This window comes from Histomonas meleagridis (genome assembly GCF_020186115.1).
Source record: "Histomonas meleagridis strain 2922-C6/04-10x chromosome Unknown contig_6, whole genome shotgun sequence".
NCBI lineage: Eukaryota > Parabasalia > Tritrichomonadida > Dientamoebidae > Histomonas > Histomonas meleagridis.
This window is the reverse complement of record NW_027150902.1, coordinates 425,816-449,429: the sequence shown is the minus strand read 5'-3', so window position 1 is coordinate 449,429 and position 23,614 is coordinate 425,816. Positions and strand designations below refer to the sequence as shown.

General features: G+C 28.7%; 4 protein-coding genes across 4 annotated transcripts; 3 read left to right on the top strand and 1 right to left on the bottom strand.

Annotated features, from left to right (window-relative positions):
• Positions 1-3,102: 3,102 nt before the first annotated feature.
• On the top strand, positions 3,103-3,672 carry GO595_007981 (NOT2 / NOT3 / NOT5 family protein; the record flags this gene model as incomplete). Its single annotated transcript, XM_067921504.1, has 1 exon — positions 3,103-3,672. The coding sequence occupies one exon, from the start codon at positions 3,103-3,105 to the stop codon at positions 3,670-3,672; it is 570 nt and encodes a 189-aa protein (XP_067771815.1).
• A 695-nt stretch (positions 3,673-4,367) lies between these two features.
• On the top strand, positions 4,368-5,084 carry GO595_007980 (CMGC/CDK protein kinase; the record flags this gene model as incomplete). Its single annotated transcript, XM_067921503.1, has 1 exon — positions 4,368-5,084. The coding sequence occupies one exon, from the start codon at positions 4,368-4,370 to the stop codon at positions 5,082-5,084; it is 717 nt and encodes a 238-aa protein (XP_067771814.1).
• A 523-nt stretch (positions 5,085-5,607) lies between these two features.
• GO595_007979 (uncharacterized protein) lies at positions 5,608-6,618 on the top strand (the record flags this gene model as incomplete). Its single annotated transcript, XM_067921502.1, has 1 exon — positions 5,608-6,618. One exon carries the CDS (start codon positions 5,608-5,610, stop codon positions 6,616-6,618), a length of 1,011 nt encoding a protein of 336 aa, XP_067771813.1.
• A 3,018-nt stretch (positions 6,619-9,636) lies between these two features.
• Positions 9,637-23,526, bottom strand: GO595_007978 (Dynein heavy chain family protein; the record flags this gene model as incomplete). The annotated part of the gene is made up of 2 exons (XM_067921500.1): positions 9,637-14,537; positions 15,657-23,526. The coding sequence occupies 2 exons, from the start codon at positions 23,524-23,526 to the stop codon at positions 9,637-9,639; spliced, it is 12,771 nt and encodes a 4,256-aa protein (XP_067771812.1).
• Between the last annotated feature and the right edge of the window lie 88 nt (positions 23,527-23,614).

Below are 23,614 nucleotides of genomic sequence, written 5' to 3'. Positions count from 1 at the left end.
AACTTCAAGAAATATCATCGCAAAATGATTTCGATTTTAATCAAAGGATTAAACCATCACCATATGAAATGTGTGATTTTATTAACAGTATAGATGTTTCGTTAATTGATTATGCAGCATTTTTTAGATCAGTTAATTGTTTTAAATATTTATTATTAAATCATGCAAATGTAAGTAATACAGGTAAATATGCTGTTGCAGGCGGCAATCTTGAAATCATTCATTTATGTGAACAAAATCATTCAACATTTGATGGTGCCTATGAAGCAGCAATTAAATTTCATCGAAATGACATCTTTCATTATCTTTATGAAAATAAATTAGAAAATTTGGTTGAAAATATTTCAGGTCTCATCACATTATCAGTTCCAAATCCATTATTATTAAAACCATTAACGAGGGTTACCTTTCAATCAGGTGGTTCAAAAAACATTAATAGTTTGGGTATCTTTTGTGTTCAAAGTGGTAATTATAGTACTTTATTATTTTTGGAAAAAGAAGGAATGAAAATTGATGATTCTATAATTAATAAGTCAGCAACACATGGAAACTTGTATCTTGTTAAATATTTCCTTCAAAGCAATCCAATTCCAAAGGATATTTTATTATTTTCATCAGAATCGGGAAACATTGAACTTGTTAAAAATATTTTAGAACAAAAAGGAGTAGATATAAATGCATGTGATATTTTTTTATTATGTTTAGTGATTATTTTAATAATATTGTATTTTAAAATAATATTTGGAAATCATTTAAATGATTTGCAACAGCACTTATGTATGCATCTAGAAATGGGTTGACAGAAACTGTTAAATTACTTCTTCAACAAAAAGGAATTAATGTTAATTCTAAAGATATTTGTTCGTTTCATTTGGATTTTATTATAATAATTCTTCGTTTCAAAATAATATTTCAAAATTACTTAAAATATTTAAAACAGCTCTTCTTTATGCATATTTATTTGGTCATACAGAAATAGTTCAATTACTTCTCCAACAAAAAGGAATTGATGTTAATTATAAAGATATTTGTTCGTTTCATTTAATATTTGCTTTGTTAATTTCAAACTATTCAAAAATAGTATTCGGAATTCATTTTATTTTTTTGAAACAATCCTTTATTTTGCATCTTCGCATGGTGACACAGATATAGTTAAATTACTTCTTGATCATAAAGGAATTAATGTAAATCTTAAAACCATTTATTTTCTTTACATAAAATTTATCATAATAGTTTAATATTTCAAAAATATACATGGAATTTATATGATTTTTTTTATTCTCCACTTCTAATAGCATCGAAAAAATGTTATCCAGAAATTGTTAAATTACTTCTTGAACATAAAGGAATTGATATTGATACCAAGGATATTTATTTTATTAACACAATATTTATTTCAATAATTAAGAATTTGTAAATATTATTTTTTATTTATTTAAATTATTTAGAACACCTCTTATGCATGCATCTCTACTAGGTCATACTGAGGTAGCAAAGCTTCTTCTTGCGCATAAAGGAATTAATGTTAATGCCAAAGATATTTAAATATTTAAATTAAAGTTTGTACCAATATTTGAAAATTGGAATATAATATTTACAAAATATTTTTTATATTTAATACAGCACTAATATTTGCTGCTAAAAACGGGCATTCAAAAATAGTAAAATTACTTATTGATCATGAGAATTTTGATAATTCATCTGTTTGTTAGTTTTATAAATTGTTTATTACAATATTCTGATATTTCAAAACAATATTTATAAATAATAATTTTTATTTGTTAAAGCATATCGCATAGCAAACGAAAATGGTTACAGAAAAATAGTTAAAATACTTAATGAAAAACAGAGGTTCCCTTATTTAAGAACGGGTCCTATTCTCTAAACGGTCGTTTGACATCAAATAGAATATAATTATCTCGTTGTTTTCATTATATTAATTTTTAAAAAATATATATCAAAGATTAATAATAACAGTAGATAATATTTTTATATCTTTATAAGACAAAAACTTATATTTGAAGATTTGACACTTAAAAATAAATATATCTTCATATAAAATTGGTTTACGCATATGATAATAGGTGTTTTATATATTTCATTATATATTATTTTGCATATTAAAAATAATCAATTTTTCATAAGAGAATTATTGACTTTCTAGTTAAAATTGAGAAGTCAGAAAATTATTTTGCAATTATTTTGATAATGATAATAGATATCAAAATTCTGTCTTCTAAAAAATTAGTTTTTTTATAGCATTTCTATATAATATGTTTATTTATTTGATATCTATAAAAATGAGACCTGTAGCCAATCAGGTAATCTTTTTCTGATTTCTGAGACAGGGTTGACTTTTTCACTAAAATTATACGTTAAAGGATCACTTCAACTTTACCAAATGTACATATTTGAATAGTTTATTTGATTTAGAAACTGAAATCTAATTGCACCGATCATTTTTAATACAAAAAAATGAAAATATAAATATCTTTATTTAGAATTGGTTATGGAATAAAAAAAGATATATATAATGAAATACATCATATGTTATTTAATTATGAATAAAATATATAAAATTCATAAGAAAATTAGAATAGGACCCGTACCCTTATTTTGGTCAATTTTAATAAAGTGTGTTCTTCAAAATTTTAGTAAAAAAAACCTAAATACTTCCAAAAAGTATCTTAAACAAAAACACATTTCCCTCAAAAATTTATGTATGGATTTTTCTTATACATAGAAATTAAAAATATAGGAATCAACAAAATCAAAACTAAAACGATTTATGAGAATCCTTAGATCGAAGGATCTGACCAATAAAAAATTAAAAACAATTATTCAAGCTTCAATTTATAAAAATAATAAAATAAATAACTTAATTAAATTTTTTTAATGTTTTCACAAATTTCCTATTTTGATTACAATTTAAAAAAAAAATATTCTATATATACTAACATGCATTAATGCTTAGTACTTAAGAGCATGAAGATACCCTAAAATTCCCAAAAAATTATTTAAAAAGATGCAAACTCTTTAAAAACTAATGATATTAATAATGACACTTTTTATAAACTACTTGTGAAAAAAACTGTCATCGGGATGAGCAGGGGGAATGCAAACAGAAGATCACTCGATAAAAAATCTGGAATTGATGATAATCAAGGGGCAAAAAACCAACGCATACCTCTCTTTCAACAAGTTGAAATCAAAAGTCCCGAACAACTTATGCAAACAGATATGTCTCAACAAGAATTTGCACATGCCTTATCTATGGCAGCCGATTTAATTCCAGATGTTCCTTATGAATTATGTGATTTCAAGCCACAACATCCTGTTGATACACCATCAACATTCCCACAGATGCCAAATGTAAAATTGCTTCAGCCCGAGTTTTTCTGTCGGTTTGACATATCAACGTTGTTTTACATATTTTTTTACTTCCAAGGAACATCACAACAGTATTTCGCAGGTCGAGAATTAAAACAACGCGGATGGAGATTTCACACAAAATATCAAACATGGTTTCACAGAGTTGGCGAACCAACGGAGGTAACGCCGCAGTATGAAATTGGTAAGTTTGAGTATTTTGATCATAATACAAGTGCTGGATGGTGCGTAAGACAAAGAAATTCATTCAAGTTAGAATATAGTTGTTTAGAAATTGATTAAAGATGTCGTATTCTTTTTCTTCAAAGCTTTCTTATTTTTTATAACAATATCACATTTCCACATAAATTCAAAGAATAGAGTATCATCTCATAAAGGTAATTCATTTTGGACATTTACGATATTAATTTTTTATGATCCCCTCAGTGTTTGGTCTGTTTGCTTCAATTTTTTTTGTTTCGGAATTCATTTAAAACGGTTTTTGCACAATTCGAATCAACTTTTTCATAATAAATCACAAACTTTGAAGCCTTTTTAATCGTGAAGATTTCCGAAAACCGTTTTGCCCACAAATTTTTCTGTTTGGTCGGAGGTTTGTAAAAGTAATTAAGTAAATGTCTTCTCGGATTCCTGACCCAGGAGGAGGATCAATTGATTCTCAATATGACATAATACAAGAATTGGGTTCTGGGTGCTATAGTACTGTTTATAAAGCAAGAGATAAATTTACTGGCGAAATTGTTGCTTTAAAAAAAGTGAAGATATTTGACAAAATGCAGGGCCTACCAATGGCGTATTATAGGGAATCAAAATTTCTTTTAAATAATTCACATGAAAATATTGTTTCCCTTAAAAAAATTATTAAGTGCCAAGAAAGTCATCAAGTTTATCTGGTATTAGAATGCTGTGAGTGTGACTTAAATACTCTTTTAAAAGGAGGTCATGGGCTTTCCTATGAAAGTGTAAAAAAATACATGATGCAAACTTTAAATGCTATAAGCTACTTACACTCTAAAAACATTGCCCATAGAGATGTCAAGCCTGCAAATATTCTCATTGATTCCAACGGCGATGCTAAAATAGCAGATTTTGGTCTTGCAAGATCTCTTGATCACACTAGCAAACCATTAACATGTAATGTTGTTACAATGAGTTACCGCGCTCCTGAGCTTCTAATGCATGATAGTAACTATACAACTGCAATTGATATTTGGAGCTTAGGATGCTTATTCTTCACCCTTATCACAGGGAAAACTCTTTTTAACTCCACAAGTTCAGACGAGGTTTCGCGCCTTATGTCAATTTTCAACATTTGTGGATCGCCCAATATTAACAATTGGCCAGAATTTGCCAATTACCCAAACTCTCAAATTTTTGTAAGCTTGTGCCATAATGAGTCCGTTCTCCACAAATATCTCGAGGATAATTTACCAAATCAATATTATTGCATAATTGATTTGCTCGAGAAAATGCTAAGCTTAGATCCATCTAAGCGTCCTACGGCTTCAGAGATTTTAGCTCACCCATTCTTTTCATGTGAAACATCAATTTCGCTCGAATCATTTATGAATGATTTGACTAAAGTTTCTTTGGAATGCAATCCTAAGAAGGTAATTAATAATCAAATGTTTCTACGTCCAAAGAGGATTGTTCCTCCAACGATTACTGTTGGCTTCGTGCCATACAATATGTAATCGATTTCATTTTTATGCAATTATATATATTTCATCGGCTTGTATAGCCACAAACAACTTATTATTTACTCTTTTTTTTCTACCTAGTGTAGTTTTTTTTGTATTATACCATTATGTATGTCTTCGTGACACTTATTGGAATAATACTTTCTTTTTTTTGGCTTGTACGCCAAAGTACTCTTTTTAATAAACTCTTTTTTTTCTTCTAATGCTCTTTTAGACTTTTTTCTTCATAAAATTTTGAACGTTATTAATTTGACTGGTTTATAGTTTTTGGCGGGGTTTTGACGATGTTAATGGATTACGTTTACGTTTAAACGTTCTCAATAAAAATGTTATGTTGTCAAAACTAGACAAATATTAGAATTATTAAATATTTTTTAACATAATAATATACACTTAAATATGTTTAAATTTTTTTGGTATTTATTTTCCATAAATAAACATTAAATAGCAAGAAAATCGAAATTTATGCTAGAGGCCGTTTGCATTTTTTGATTAATAAACGTCCGTTTATTTGGTTATGGAGAATTCACCTTATACAGTGGCTCAACTTGCTTCAATAAGGCACCTAATTCTTCAAACAGGGCTTGAACCAAATAAGCCAGATGATAAAACAATTCAAGAAATCTCAGAACATGATCCCAAAGAAACACGAAAATTGATTCAAAGATACTTTCATTCAATACAAAACACATCAATTTCTACAGACCAGCTATGTGAAATGTTCAATACTAAAACAGAGAGTCCAAGAAGAAGTCCACGATTATCAAATAATGATATATCCAATCAACCATCTCCTATAATTGTCAACACATGTCAGCTCCCTCCAAAGCTTCGCCAAAAGAAAATAAATCAAAACATTATACATCCGCCAAATATAAGATCACCCAACAAAAACATAATTTTCCAGCTCCCCATACTAACCAACCCACCTCCAGCAGTTATCAAGCACAGGGCTGATCATGCTGATCCAGAAATAGGCTCATTAGCAGTAATTCTTCATTCATATATCGGGTCTGCTCAAGTATGTCGAGTCCTTGGAAGTCGAATTCAAAACAACGTCAAATTCTTTCTTGTTGCCTTTTTTATTAAGGAATATTCGCCATGTTATGTTCCAAGCGAGTACTTATTTCAACTAAATCCAAAGACAGGAATGAAATCAGAAAACGAAATTGATTTCATGAACGAAACTAATTCACAAGAAATTACAGTTGATTGGGTTCTGGAAAAAGTAATTTCGCTTGCACAGAGTCATGTTGTGGTTCACAGCGATGTACTTCTTCCAAAGGAACAATTAATTAAATCAAAGGTTCGACCAGCTCAAAAGCAAATCGAAGGATTATTGTTCCAATGCGTTTCTTTTGCGGCACTTTTAATTGTTTGTTATATATGTTCAAATTATTCGATTCCAACAGACAAACTAAAAAAGATAATATCAACAATTTATATTGCAAATCCTCCAAAATATGCTTCGTCAAAAGCAATAATGAATAATGTGGAAAAATTGTATGAACAACTTATTTCTTACTAAATTAGATCGAATAATTTTCTTCTTTTTGTATCAATCATTATCCTCATTATGTTATTACTTCTATTTTGAAATGAAACCTTTAGATATTTTTGATGATGAAATCAAAAGAATAGCTACTATAAACCATAGCATACATTTATATATTGATTTAAAAAAAACATATGATGAAATTCTCCCTCTATTGTAATGATGTTAACTAATTTTTTTTTTACTTTATCAAATTTGAATTTTTTGCCAAACTGTTTAACGTACATTTTTACGAAATGATAAACAATCAGAATGAAATTCAAGAACAGATTGCCATTGAACTTTCAAGATACAAGGAACTTACAATACAGATTGAAGCTAAAAAAGTAAGTATTAGGAAACAAATGAAAAATTTAGAGGATTTAGTAAACTCATATTTTAATGCGATTAAAATAATCCAACCAAAAATGGAATCATGGAAGAATCCCCGCAGAGAAAAAATTAGAGAAATGGCTGAGAAACTTAAGCAAAAATGGTCGAATACACAAAATGCATCAAAATACGATCCATTGATTGATCAAGAAGAAAAGCTTTACCAAGCTGTTGTTAAGATACACTTTAAGAAGCACTCAGAGTTACAAGCATTCAAGCAAAAGAGACAAAAATTGATTCAAAATGAGGTCAACAAATTGAAAAAATTCAGTCAAATATGAATTTTATTTTTTGTTTGTATTAAATATTTTAAGAAATGAATATTTTTTCAATGTTTTGTTTTATTTTTTTATACATACAGTATATGATTAGTAAAATTATCAATTTTTTATGATGTACTTCAAATAATTTTTTAAACTTCTTTCAAATGTAAAAATAATTTCCAAACATTGTTCTGAAATCCAAAATTATTAAAATAAATTTTAAATAAAATAAATTAATATCTTTAGCATTAATATCAATTCCTTTTTGTGAAGTAATTTGACTATTTATTGGTTGTGCACATAGTACCACGTTTTATAGGATCAGCTTCCAATAGTAAAACTTTTTGTTCATGGTATCTATTTAACTGAACCTACAATATGAGCATCTTTTTTCCAGAACTTATCGATGGAGGCGGTTCAACTGTCGTTGGATTCGAATCCAAAAGCGTTCCAGGAAATGAGCTATAAGGTTGGTCCCAATCCATCGAATCATTTGATTGATTGCTTTTTAGCCCACTCTGCCTGACTTCGGCCTCATTATCATAACCCCACGTTCCAGCATGTGGTGCTCCCCAATCGTCGCCTCCCCATGACATTTTAATTTTTAGTGCTTTTACCTATAGTATGTCATGCTTATTCGTATTTCACTTGGCACAAATGAAAATGTTCGAAGTTGAAATGATAATTCTGGTTATTTGTACAACACTAAAGACACACCAAAATATATTGGAGCAAGTGTTTGTTGGTTGTTGTCATTAGAGTTTCGATGAGAAAAATCTTTGGAAATAATATATATCATCTTCATGCCAATTAAAATGCAATTTATCATCAAAATGATCACCATATGCATTCCCAACGAATGCTACAACAATGTTGTAGATAATATTCGTCCAACTTCCATAAAATTCATTCATCCAAATAATTTAATTAATAGTAATAATGATAAGGTGTCATTAATCATAATGCATTTGATTATTGTCATAGATTTTATAAGGCGCAATAAATCAATGCCAAGTTAAGTCAATAAGCGTCAGAAACTTAATAGTTATTTTCGAAAAATCATTTTGTTGCTGAGTGATTTCGTTGATATGTTTTATTGGTATTCTATGATGGAACAGGAGGAATAAAGCAATAAAGTTAAAGAAAATGCTTTGTTGCTGTCTCTGCTGTAAGTTTGGAGAAAAAGATGATGACAACAAACTTTTGAATGAGTGGCATTGAATCGTTATGATGATTGGTATAGTTCTAGAAGGCAAGTTGCTTGCTCCCAAAGTTTCAAGTTTATTGAAATATCATGTGTAATTCCAGGAAAAGGAAGTGGCGTGTTTGAAGTTAACATGTCGCAGTCCATAAGTGTAAGAGAATTCATGTGAATCTGATGAATAATTACATTTTGTACCATATGCCATAATTCATGAATTAGGAGCTGGTGAATTAGGTGTAGTAATACAGCATCCTTGACCGCTGCAAACAAATTGGCAGTGAATATGAATTATCGTACGAGTTGTTGAATCTTTTGAAATTGGATAAATTTTTATATTATTTAAAAAACTTATTTCACTTGCAAAATCTGGTTTGCTACATTTAGTGGTATTGCATCTGATGAACAAGCACTTGAACTGCGGCTGATTGATATCAATATCTTTTTGTTAGTAAATGTCGATATTAAAGTTCTTGAATTTCTAGGTTAAATATAATTTAAGAAGATTTTCAACAGGGTTTTAATAAGATTATCTTGATAACATACTCATTTTCTTGATAACACACTCATTTTCTTGATAACATACTCATTTTCTTGATAACATACTCATTTTCTTGATAACACACTCATTTTCTTGATAACATACTCATTTTCTTGATAACATACTCATTTTCTTGATGACATACTCATTTTCTTGATAACACACTCATTTTCTTGATAACATACTCATTTTCTTGATAACATACTCATTTTCTTGATAACATACTCATTTTCTTGATAACATACTCATTTTCTTGATAACATACTCATTTTCTTGATAACACACTCATTTTCTTGATAACATACTCATTTTCTTGATAACATACTCATTTTCTTGATAACATACTCATTTTCTTGATAACATACTCATTTTCTTGATAACACACTCATTTTCTTGATAACATACTCATTTTCTTGATAACATACTCATTTTCTTGATAACATACTCATTTTCTTGATAACATACTCATTTTCTTGATAACACACTCATTTTCTTGATGACACACTCATTTTTTTCAATAGAGTAAACATTCATCAGTAATTTGTCAATTAATTACTTCGCATTACAGTTCATCAAAAATTTCGATTTGCATTACTTCATAAAGTATCACTTTACTAAACTGTTGTCATGCACACTCCGCGCAGCACCCAGTGCTTTGCCTTATTGTTCAATGACTTGAGCGGGAGGCTGAACACGTAGTTCTGGTCAGTTCTTTGCGTGCTCGAGTACACGGGGCATACGTATGTGTCGCTGTCCGTTCTGAATGTGATTTCCTTATTATTGTTATCTCTTTTCACTGTCCACAACTTAATTAGCGGCATTTCGTTCCTTAAGTCGGTGACCAGTTTCCCTGTTTTACCTCTTCCTGTCGATGTCAGTAACTCAGTGAGTCCCCAAGCGCCGCTTTGGTTATTATTTCCTTGTGCTTTACCCCAACGCGCTCCTTCTAAGTATAATCCCTTAATGAATATGAACCTGTTATCTTTGTCACTACTATTGTTATTATTATTATTATTGTTTCGTGTTGGACTTTGCACTTCTGACATGAGAAATGTTTGATCTAATGACCAATGCTCAACGCGACATGTTTCTTGCCGGAGCGATGTGAGGAAGCCGGCAGGATTGAACATGCCGCCAAGCCAATACGCATCGACTTTGCCATTGTCGATCCATTTGTTATATTGGTCATAGCGAAGTTTGACTTGATCGAACCAATCTTTTAAGCTGTTTGCTGACCATGAGATCTTTCGCCAATGTTGTGGGATTCGGCCATCATATAATGAGTTCATAGAGTTATATAATAAATCGTTCATTACGATTGAGCCATCAATAGCTAATTCTAAATCTGTTAATGTAGATCGTAATGTGTTCAATACTATTTGCATACGTTCGATCTCTTGCTTGCAACAGATGTCAAGTGGCTTGAATTTGCGTAGTTCGACTTGACTACGAACATGATCCATATCGAAATCTTCTGGAACTAATGGTAATAAATCATGGATTTTTTGTAAGACAACAGACTCTCGTGTTAGGCCACCTATTGAGCTTTCTTTGGGTTGTATATCAATAATCTTTTGGAAGATCTCATTAGCTTGATCTCGACGAAGTTTAACATCTGCCAAAGAATGTAAACCAAAGATATCAGGAGGATCATTTTGTGGTATTTCATTAGCCTTTTCGATAAATTGTGAAACTTGTGAACAATCATAAATCAAATATTCATGTTTTGGTGGTCCATCGAAACTATTTGTTTCATTATTACTTGGGAACACTCTTTGATTATTAAAGTAATGTTCTCCGATAGTTCTAATTAATCTTCGATCTAATTCATCAGTAACACGTCCTCCGTAATGAATTTCACATATTCCATATCGTATCGTCTGCCAAAATGACTCTTCGAAATAACCTTTTGACGTCTTAACGGCCTCCGTGATTTGACTTGCCATAAACGATAGCGATGCACTAAAATCAGAAACGTTAAATTCATAAGGAATACACCAACCTAAAGGGCCGAATTTACGACGTTCTTGTACAGTAGTATTAAAGAATGACAAGATATAAATTAGACGATGCCATTCACTAGTTTCCATAGTATCTATCATTTGTTGAGTTATTGAAGATAAAGTTCTTTTCATTGAAGCTCTAGCACCAGCGGGTGGTTCATTCGTAAGTTTTATAGATAATTGTAATAAAGAAATTGGGAATTTTGGATGTACTTCAGTTGTAATCCATAATCTATAATTTGGATTAGTAACTTTATTTTGTTGTTCTTTATTATTATTATTATTGTTATTTTTATTTTCATTATTATTTGTAGTGTTATTTTCTGGTTTAGATTCATTAATTTGATCTGATTTATATTTCTCAAATAATGTTTCCATATATTTTAATCCTAAATGACAATTTTGTAATAAAACCCATTCGCCTTTATGTTTCGATTGATTAATAAAGTTCTCAGCAAATTCTTCTCTTCCTTGACCCATAGATATTGTATTTAATGTTTGTTTAGCTTTACGTGCAGCTTCTTCTACTAATGGAGTAGGATCAGCGCCAGGTGATAATAAGAATATAATTGGTGACTTATTACCTGCTTCGACAGCTATATCATCGATAGATATTGATGGGAATTCCATATATTGTTTACCTAAGAATTGTTGTATATAATTTTGTGATGCTGCTATAGCTCTATCAGGTCTTAAACATCGAATTATTATTGCACGTATGAATGGTTTAACATCTTCTTGTTTAGTTTGTCCGAAATTAGGTAATGGATCATTTTCAGGTGTTTGAGATGTCATTAATTTTGTCCATTCTAAAGGTGAACTTGATATATGTGAAATAAATCCACGTAATGAATTTAATTTACTTAACGCAATAATATTATCACGAACAGGTTCAAATATTTCTGGTAATTGTTCATCAATTGTTACATTACCTGTTAATATAGAACCAGCTTTAATAAATGTTTGATAATCATTAAAATCAATTGGATTTTGTTCAGGTGGTAATGACATTTCAATCTTTAAAGCTAATTGTAAACAGAATAATAATTTATCTTTCTCATATAAACCTCGAATAATATAAGCCCAACAAGTTTCTGTTAATGTATTAATAATGTTTTCAATACGTTTCTTAGGGAAGTTATCAGGTTCTGCTTTTTCAATCGATTCATAAAATTTATTTAAAAATTGATCTAATGAAACTTGATACATAGGGTTAACTAATGACATTTCTTGTATTAAGAAATATATTACTGCTCCTCGAATAGCAACTGGTCGATAATCTTCTCTCGATTTTGTGATCTTTTGATTTGTTTCCATTGCAGAGTTTAAACTTTCTTTATTTTCTTGTGATTTTTGTTTTGTTGAAGCTAAAGTAGTAATTAATGTAGTGTTTTCTAATAAGTTACCTTCAGAAGAACGTAATTGTTCTAAAAGTAAATTCTCTAAATCAATTAAAGTCTTTCTTAATTCTGCAACTTGTTCTAAAAGTCGTTGTCTTTCATTTTCTAAGTTTTCTTTCTCTCGTAATATCACCAAATTTAATAATTGTTCTTCTAACCCAAATTGTGTCACAGAGAATTCGATGACTGCTGTTTTAGCAAATGTTTCAGGTGAAAACTTTGGATTTGGTAATTTAGTAGTTAAATATAAAGTAAAACCTTCTTCCATAGTAACTTCTCTCCCACCTAAAGATACTTGTGTATATTTACCAGATTTAATATAATTCTTAGCTAATACATTATCAAGTAAAGGATCAATTTCTTCACCACAATCTTCAATTAATAAAGGATAACCATTTTGTATAGCGTTTTCAACATGTATCTTAAAATGTCGATTTTCAAAACTTGTAATAACTAAATGATCATTTTTATGTCGTTGAATAATCCAACGATGTGCTTGACCTTGAGGATCAATTAAGAATGGATAAGTTGGTGCATTAGTACATACTATACCATTTTGACGTGATAATTCATCTGATGGTAATCCTTGTAATTGCCATTGATCTAAAATAGCTTCATTTGTAAATAATGATATAATATTTAATGTAGAATCAAATGGTATTGTATGTAAACTTAATAAATTAGGCCATTTCTCATTTAAGAAAGTTCTTCTAAATATATGATTAAACATTCCACAATATGAATTAAAGGCACTACCAATAATAGCATTACCTATAGTCTTATAGATTGAATCATTTAATGTTTCTGCTTCATTTTCCCATCGAGTCTTTTCTCCTGATAATGCTTCAATTAAATTTTGTGCTGAATGTAATTTCTTTTGTGTATTTTCGGCTTGAATCTTAAACTTTTGTTGTTGTAATATAGCATCATCATAAGCTTTTTGTAATTCTTCTAATGCTTTTTCTTTTTCTGCTAATTGTGCTTCGATTGTAGCTAATTCTAATTGAGCACGTTCTAAATTAGCTTGTGCTGTAGCAGCTGCTAATTTCTTAGGTCGGACTACTTTCTCTACTTCATGATATTCAACCATATTACGTACCCAAGCACAAAGACCTGCAGCAGCATTTGAAGAAGAAGCAGCAATTTGTGGGTTAAAATCAGCCATTCTTAAATAAGGTTGTAATAAATCACACATTTCTTCATTAATGAATTCTAAGTTATAAGTCTTTAATGACTTTAAAAAGTCTGAAGATTTTAACATTACTTGACCTAAACCTGTCCAAGAAGGTACAATAGAATTAAACTCGACTTCTCCATCATGAGTTTTACATTTTTGTATTTCTGCTTGATAAGGATCTAATTTCATATATCTTAAAATAGATACACCATCAATTATACGCTTTAATAATTGTGGTGGACTTGCATAACCTGCAATTTCAGTAATATCATTTGGATATATTGAATTTAATGCTGCAGTAGCTCTTTGTAATGCAGGTTCAGCTAATTCTAATTCATGTTGAGCTTCTTCTTGAATCTTCTTAATTTTCTCGGCTTCTTTTTGTTGTTCTTCTTTAATTAATTGGACTTCTTGTCTTTGATTCTCTGCTTCATTTCTTTTAACAGTTAAACCTTCTAACATTTGTTGTGCATGTTGTTGTGCTATTGATAATTGATTTTCTTGTTCAACAAGTTCTCCTTTCATTATAGCTACTTGATCTTTAGCTTCACGAATCTTTTCTAAACCTTCTTTCATTCTTGAAGCATCATTTTGTATTTTAGTTAATTGTGAATTATATAAAGATTTAAATGAATTTAAGAATGATAAATAAGATTTAGGAGTAACAAAAGTTCTTCTTCTAAATCTAGAGAAATAATCTTCACAACTTTCATTTACTGATTCATGAATATCAGCAAAACATTCACTTAAATTATCTTTAATATCATTATTTTGTGATGTTACTATATTAATAGAAGATATGAAATTATAAGCTACTGATACTAAACCTTGATGAGGCCAATGTGTAAACCAATCGATAGTACAACAATTAAATAATCCTGGGAACTTTAAGTTACGTTGTCTAAATTGTTCACCTACTGGTGAAAAACATAATACTATATGTAAATTCCGTTTAACTCTTTTTATAAAGAAATCCCAAACATTTTCATCAGTATCAACTTCATTTCTTTTTTCTTTATAAAATATTTGTCGTAAATCACTCATTAAAGTTTCATAATTATCACGTGTAAATAAATTAGCTATTTCACCAGTAGTTAACATATTATTAATATATTCTAAAAATGATTCTTGTTTAACTTCATTATCAGTAAATATAAATGTCGTAGGTTTATTTTGTACACCTGTTCTACGATATAAATCTCGAATATCAGATAAGAAATCATTTGTATTATAATTTCGTCCAGGTGATATTTGGAATATAGTATATCCTAAAATAGTTGAAGCTAATTTAGTTAATGATTGTTTACCTGAACCTCCTACACCTACTAATAAAGCATGTCCATAAGGTAATCCAATAATACGTGAAATACGTATTAAATGATTCATAGCATCATCAAATAAGACTAAATCTAATTTTTGACCTTTAGTATTAGGTTTAGAATTATGTTGTTTCATAAATTCGATACAACGTTGATTTAATGCATCAAAAGTATTTACTTTTTCATATAATCGTGGTATTAAATTATCATCAATATCTTCATATTGTGTATAATCAATATCAGACATAAATGAACAGAATAAAGTTTTATTTGATTCACTTAATACATTTTCATAATTTTCACCAAAGTTTTCGACACCAATTTTAATTAATGTATTATAAAACCAATTTTTATCATCATTATTAATGAATTTATCATTAAAAACTCTCATACATTCATGTGCAAATAAAGAAACAAATAATTCCGAATTATTAATAGTTTGAGGTGTAGCTTGAATAATACCTTGAGTTACACGAGATAAATCTCTTAAATTAAATACATAATGGAATTTAGTTGGTGTTGGTAACATTTTTTGTTTAGTTTGAGTCCATACATCATAAATTGATTTAACACAATTATCAATTAAACTAATGATTTGATTTGAAAATCCTCGTTCATTAGTAAAATACCCTTTTAATATTGTTGAATATATTCGTTCAATTGAATTAGAATCAGGCATTGTATAATAAAAGATATTAAAATGTCGTTTTAATCGACTTGGAATATCATTTCTACCTCCTCCAGGTGTACACATTGCAGCTAAAAATTGTGTTTTAATGATAGTAATAAATTCTCCTGGTTTTTCTAATGAATAAAATCCATGTTCTTCCATTAATTGTCGTACGATTTCATTAGTAACTTGATCACCCCATTCATTAATTAATGGCATAGAAATATCATCAATAAATACTTCCATTCGTTTACCTCCAATTGGTCCATAAGTAGAACCAATAGTTTTTTCTACTATAGATTGTATTGAAGTTTGGAATAAATAAGGTGTAGTAGCAGAAGAGAAATTAAATGTTTTAGTGGTCCATTTATCTTTATTAAATGACTTTAAAAATGAATTAATTGTAGCTGTTTTAGCTGTACCTGAATCACCAAATAATAAACAAGATTTATTATTATTAGATAATAGTTTTAATAAATATTCAATTTGTGTGTTTTCAATTGTAGGTATTAATATTGTAGAAAATTCAGGTGTTTCACCTTTAATAGGATAATTATAATCTTTAATACAAGTTTCCCAATTAATCCAATCACCTTTTTCGACATCGACAACATAATTAAATATTTTATCTTGATTAATATCATTTGGTAATAAATTAACATTTTCTTTACATATAAATTTCGATAATTTAATACGATTTTCATTATCTATAAATCCACCAATTGACCAAATTGTAGAAAATATCATTAATTTCCTTAATAATTCAGGATTAGTAATAATTAATTTACCATAACCATCATCATCTTTATTAGTAATTAATGATTCAAATAAATCTAATAAAGTTGTAATAATTTGTACTTCTGAAGTTTTCATAATAAATTGTAAATTCTTAGGTATAAAATTAAATACTTTTTCTAAAGAATTAATTAAATTCGGATATTCTTTCATTAAAATTTCGATTTCTTCTTTTTGTCCAATTATATTTTTCTTAATTCGTTGTATCCAAGCTTGAGCTAAAGGTTTCCAACCTAATATATGAGCAGGGACATAAATCATACCTGCACGTGATACAGTAGCAGGAGAAGCGTTATCTAATGAAGATACTTCAAATAATAATTTAACAGTGTTAGGCATAGGTAATCTATCACCATTCGCTAAAGTTAAAGTTTTATTATCATCTAAAACAGAATTTAAGTTTTCTATCCATATAGCATCTACAGGACCATCTAATTCTATCCAAACATTTTCATTAGTTTTCTTACAAGCTATTCTCCATAAAGCAGAAAAGATTCCATCAGTCCAATCATTAGAAGAAGGATCTAAAATACCAAACATTTGTGATGATGTAATAGCTTTTGGATTCATTTTAATTAATTTATGTGGACCATTAAATTCACATAAACTTTTAACTAATGTTTTAATAATAGAAGTTTTACCACTTCCTGAATTACCTAATATCATTATACCATGTCTAACTTCACAAGTTTCATATAATTGTATAACTTTATTTAACCATTCATTAAATGGTTCTAATCCATCTTCAATAGCCTTATTTTTAATGATTTCTTTAATTTCTTGGACTGAAGGATTAATATTAATACCAGTAAATACATCTGATAAAAGAGCTTTAAATAAAGGTTCATCATCATCAACAAGTTTTGATAAGTTCATATTTTGTAATACTTTCATTAATAATTGTGGTTCATTAACATTACCTATAATTGAAGATCGAACTTCTTTAGAAAACCTTAAAACACTTAAAATATTCCTTAAGCCCCAATCATAATGTACTTGTTTTGATAATTGTTCACTACATAATTGATATAATAATGCGAATTTATCTGAAAGTTCTTCATACTTACTAAAACCACTTGAAGCTAATTTAACTTTCATGATTAATCGAACATCTGGTACCATCATAGCTACCATTCTAAATTGTATTTTTAAGTTTTCTGGTAATTCTTGACGACCTGCATAACCAGGATTCATAGTAATAAATATACCAACTCGATTATCTAATTCGACTAAATTCCCATCAGTAAATTTAAACATTCGTTGACGTTCTCGACAAGCATTAAAGATACATGAAACTTGTTGTGCTGCTACTGATAATACATCTAATTCTATACGATTAAATTCATCAAAATCACCCCATACACCTGATTGTGCTAAACCTCTAAAGATTCGACCTAATGCTTGATAATTCATTTGATCAGAACAATTAAAGACAACACACATAATACCTAAAGCTTTAGCCATATCTTTAACTGTTTCTGTCTTACCTGTACCTGCTGGACCTGCAGGTGAACCACCCATAGATAATCCTAAAGCTTGAGCTAATGTAATATAACATCGATCAGTTAATGGTGTAATTACTAAACGTGAAGTACAACCTAAATATTCATATGAATATTCTCGATCAACATCTGTTATAGATATTATACATTTACGTCCTTCGACTTGCCAATAATAACGCATTTGTTTTTGCCAATCAAAATGTCTTGAAGATGTAATACCGGATTGAATTAATTGTCGATAAATTTCTAAGTTATGTAAAAATAATGTAATTAATACTTCGACATGTAAAGATTTAAGTTTATCAGTTTTATCTAAACTTCCTGAGATTTTAATAAGTTCTTTAAATCGACTTTCGAATTCTTGTAAAGTTTCATTTAATATTTTCTTATTTTTACCATTTGTTCTATTTAATGAATCTTCTGTCTTTTCAGTCCACCAGATCATCATTGATAAAAGTAATACTTGTGTAGGATATTTACCATATACCCATTTTTCAGTATCAAATTTCATTACTTGTTGTGACATGTCACTACAAATATCTCTAATAGTTTGTCTCATTCTTTGGACTAAATCATTTAACCATACTTCAACATTACCTTGAGCTAAAAATGGATTAGTAAATTGTACTTTTTCACCTTCTGCTGATTGGAATCCTAAAACTTTATTAAATTGTAATTGATCGAAATCTAAATGTACTAAGTTATCAAATATTGATTGTAAATGTGGTTGAATTGCTTGAGGATTTGAAGCTTGTCCTAATATTTCTAAGATAACTGGATCAGATACAAAATAAAACCTTGGAAATGCAGAACGTTTCTTCTCGATATAACCTGCTAAAGCTTTTTGACATTTTTGTAATTGTTCTAATAAATGTGAAAATAATTTATTTAATCCTTCATCACCTGAACATACAGAAATAACATTTTTAATATCATTAGCATTCTTCATAACAGTTAACCAATTCTTATTAATTTGTGAAAATGCTTTAGTTTCATGTGTCATATAACGTGCAATATCACCACCACTAAATACTGCTTCTAAATATATCCACATTGATTGTACTTGTAACCATTCTGCTATTACAGAACTTGAAGTTGTAAGTTTTTTCATCCATAATTCAACTTCTTTTTTAAATCTACCTACAAAACGATTTGAATTTAATGATGATAATATAATAACAGAATCTTCAATTTTGGTAACTATTTCATTAGTTTCAGCTCCTTTTAATAATACATCTTTCATATCTTTAAAGTTAGCAAATGTAAATTCTGTTGTTTGCCATTCTGATTCAATTTCTTTAAGTTTAGCAAAGATTTTAGCTTCTTCAATAGCAGCGCTACAAATACTTTCGACTTCATCTTTATGTTCTAATAAACCTGCATTAAATACATGTCCAAGTCGAAATACATCAGGATCTGTATCTATTTCACAACCTGTTATTTCAATGATTTGTTTCCAATGACATTCATGGACTGCAGGATTAGATAATTGTTGTAATAAAGGCATAGTTTCCACGAAATTATCGATTTTTTGTTGTAAATCTTGATAAGCAGCCCAATCTTTCATAGTTAAATGTTGAGCTTTCTTTTGGAATTCACTCATAATTTCTTCGATTTCTTCAAATTTAACATTAACCCATAATACATCTCGAATACCTCTAGTATAACTATTAACTTCATTATAAAGCCCATATAATTGATTAAGATATTTAAATTGTTTCGATAATTCATCAAGTTCGGGTAATTTAGTTAAAGGTAAACCAAAAAGTTTTTGTCCACCAGAATAAGTTTCCCATCTCTTTTGGAAATTATCAAATTGATGTTGAAATATTTTTAATCTTTCTGATGCTTCTGCAGGTTTTAATCCTGGAACCATTGGACCTTCTTCATTATAAGTTTTAATGAATGCTTTAAAGTCAATTAAGAATTGATCCATTCCTTCAATTACTTGATCTTTAAATTGTGGCGATACTTTTTGTAATATTTCTTGTTGTTGTTGTTCTAAATCTCGAAGTTTCTTCCAATTATAAGTTAATCCTTCATATTGTTCTAATTCTTCTTGTGGTATAATTATATTATATTTATTTAATAATGTATAAGATTCATCAATAGGTTCCATTTGAATATCTATTTCAGATTCCATACTTCGAACTTGTTGTAATGATTCCATAGCTATTCGTAAATCTTCTAAACTTGTAATATTCTTTGATAATGATATTTTCATCTTTTCCATGAAATCACTTAATTTAATCATATTTTGTCTTCCTATTTTATTAAGTAAATCACCATATTTTTGTTTATATTTCTTGGCTTCACTAATTAATGCTTGTTTAACACATTCACAATTTAATAATATTGGTCCAATTCGATTCTTTTCTTCGATTGATTCAATATTAATTTCTAACGTAAGATATTTATCCATTTGTTCTTTAATTTCTCGTATTGTTAATTCTTTATTATCTAAATCTTTAGTATTTTCATTTTCATTTTCCCAATTCTTTGAAAATTGTGATATCTTTAATATATATTCATTAATTTTAGTTTCAAATATTTGCATTTTATTTGTCATTGATATTAATAAAGCTATACCTATATTATCTCTTGTAATGATTGTGAAATAATTCTTTGGATGTATATCATGTTCTTGTGCAGGTATTAAATCATCTTCTTCTTGATTATTATCTACGTCATCAATTAAATCTTGTTCTAAATGTTCTTTTTCTACTAAATTAGCTTCAGTATTATTTTGTTCTAATAAAGTACTTTCAAACATTGTCGTAGGCCAAGTTTGAATTTCTTTTGTAGAATTTAACATACTTTTTACTACTTCATTTAAAGTTTGTTGTAAGTCATTTAAATTTGGTTGAATAGTTAATTCAGGAAAAGTAGGTTTTAATTCAGTATAAAATAAAGTTTGATAATTATTATTATTATTAGTTAACATATTAATTAATTTATATATTGAGTTCTTAAAACATTTTAATATTGCTCGATAAGTCATTCCATCATACATCTTAAATAACATAAAAACTGGACGTGTCCATACTACCATTATATTATCATCTTTTAATAATTGATATATATAATCTTTACCATCTTCTTTTTTAATTCCGATTTCAGATATTTCAGAAATGATTGTTAATATTTCACATACACTTGATTGTATTGATTGTACATGTGCATTAATATGTTTGCCTGCTTCAATTGCATCGACTTTAACTTTATCTATTAAATCATTACTATCTAAAATTGGCTCTTTGAAATCTGGTATTAAACTTGTATTAATAATTTCTTGTAATGATTTATTAATTGAATATTTCCGAATATCATTAACTTTATTAATAGCTTCTTCAATTTTATTAATTTCGACTTTTAATGTTTCTAAATATTTATCAATACTTAATGAACTCCATGTTAATGTTTGACCTCCAGGTTCAATTATATTATCTAAATGTGTTTTAGCATTAGAAAATAATTCTTCAAATGAATCATGGATTTGTTCAATAATATTTTCATATCGATTTAATAAATTCATTAATTCTAATCGACAATTCTTTAAATGTTGTTCTTGTGTTAATAAAGTATCAAATCCTTTTGGTAATTGAAATCCTAATCGTTGGAATACATTTGCTTCTTGAAATATTGACATTACATCTTGTGAGAAGTTTACTGTTAAATTATTATTCGAATTAACTTTAAGTAAAGTGTTTTGCATTTCTTTCTTTAATAATAATGCTGCTTCATTAAATTGGTTTTGACATTTCTTTTCATATGTAAGTAATTGTGTTAATAGCTTATTAAAATTAGTTACCATTTTCTTTTGTTTATCATTTTGAAAGATCGAATCATATTTACGTATTATTTCCATTGGGTTATTAATACGTGATATTAATTGGCGAACCCATGCAATCTTACCAGTGATTGGTGGTAAGTTCTTAGGTATTGGTGGGTTTTCATTTTGTTGTGTGAACCAAATTCGTACATTATCTAAATCTTCATTATAACGTTGTATTGCATGTTTAAACCATATTTCTAATTCGATTTTCCCTTCTTCACGTGTCATAGTCTTTTTTAATGATTCATATAATTCAAGTTCGATTTGTACTGTTTTCGTTACTGAAAATGCATTTGATATACATTTCCGTAACTTTACATCTTCATTTGAACATTGAACTTTAAAGTTTTCATAATTAGAATTAAACTTTTCATTCCGTGGATTTAATAATGATTCATTATTCGATCGAATAGTAAAATCATCATTCAGTTTAAAGTTTTCGACAATTGAAGATATCCCTTCAATTCGACAATCTTTTAATTTATTATATTGATCAATTGTAGTAAATAATTGTATTAATGTTGAACAACGTTCTGAAAACGTATCGAATTTCCCAAATATTATATAATGTGTTTTAAGGATTCGTTCAGTCCCTTCTTCATTTTCAGGTACTACTTTCTTCTTCATTGTTCCATCATATACTTCTTGATATTTCTTATTTAAGTCGATACTTTCTTGGAATTTCTTAATTAATTCATTACGATCTTGTTCATGAAGTAATCCTCCATTATTAATATATTTACAACATGCATTAATCATTTGATTTGTAACCTTTTTAAGTAATGTACAAATTCGTTGTGATGATTTATAATATCGTGAAATACTATGTACCATTGATACACTTGATATTAAACCTGGTACTATTTCATTAATACCTGGTGGATCTAAAACATATAATAATTCGGTATATTTCTCTAACGATGAGAGATATTTAACATTGTCTTTCGCTTCATTAGCTGACTCGGTAATCTTGATGTCAAGTTCATTCCATAATGTAATGCTGGGATGTTTGGCGGCTTTTAAAACTGAAATGACGATACGAGTCGGTTGTGATTTGATGGATTCAATGAGTGATGAAAAAATTGACATCCGCTCACGCCAATAATCCATTTCAGCACGTGGACCACTGTTTTCATCTTCTTGTCGAACTTGTTCTGTGACAGATAAAAGTGATTGGATTTGTGAACACCATTGTTGAAGTGACGCGGCAAACCGTGTACATATTTGATCATCTCGTGCGGCTGATAAGATAAAATTGGAATCAAGTCCAACACCTAATGGATTTGGTGGCTCAAGAATAATGGCTTTCCTTGTGGCTGCGATTGTTTGTGATACTGTTTCTGATTTACGTTCGATGACTGATACTAATTGGTTAAGTTCTTTTTGATCAACATCCGTGTCACAATGTGTGATGGATTGTTGAAGTACATGTTTATATGAATTAGTAAACATCGTATGAAAAGATTCAACTGGATCTCCTATAATTACACCGCATGATAGAACATTTTCAATGTTACTTGGCGTGATTCCCGTTTTAACTTGTTCAACTTTTAAAAAGTACGGAACAAAAATGCAATCTTTTCCAGGATATTCTTTTGGATCATCTGAAATTGTAGCTTCTAATGGTGAACGGGATGTAACAAAAATAAAAAGAGCGTTCTTATCATTATCTGAAAAAAAATCTAATATCATTTTCATTTTTTCGGCTGGTATAGTTCGTGACCAATTTTCGACTTCTGATTGCGTGTAATTCATGACATCTTTGAGTTTTACCCAAAGAAAGTTAATTCGAGGGTCAGCCATTCAAAAAATAAATAACGAATTCACACACACAACGTACAAACCGCCATTTCCGAATTTTGACAGCGGTTATCAATTTTAGAGTAAAAAA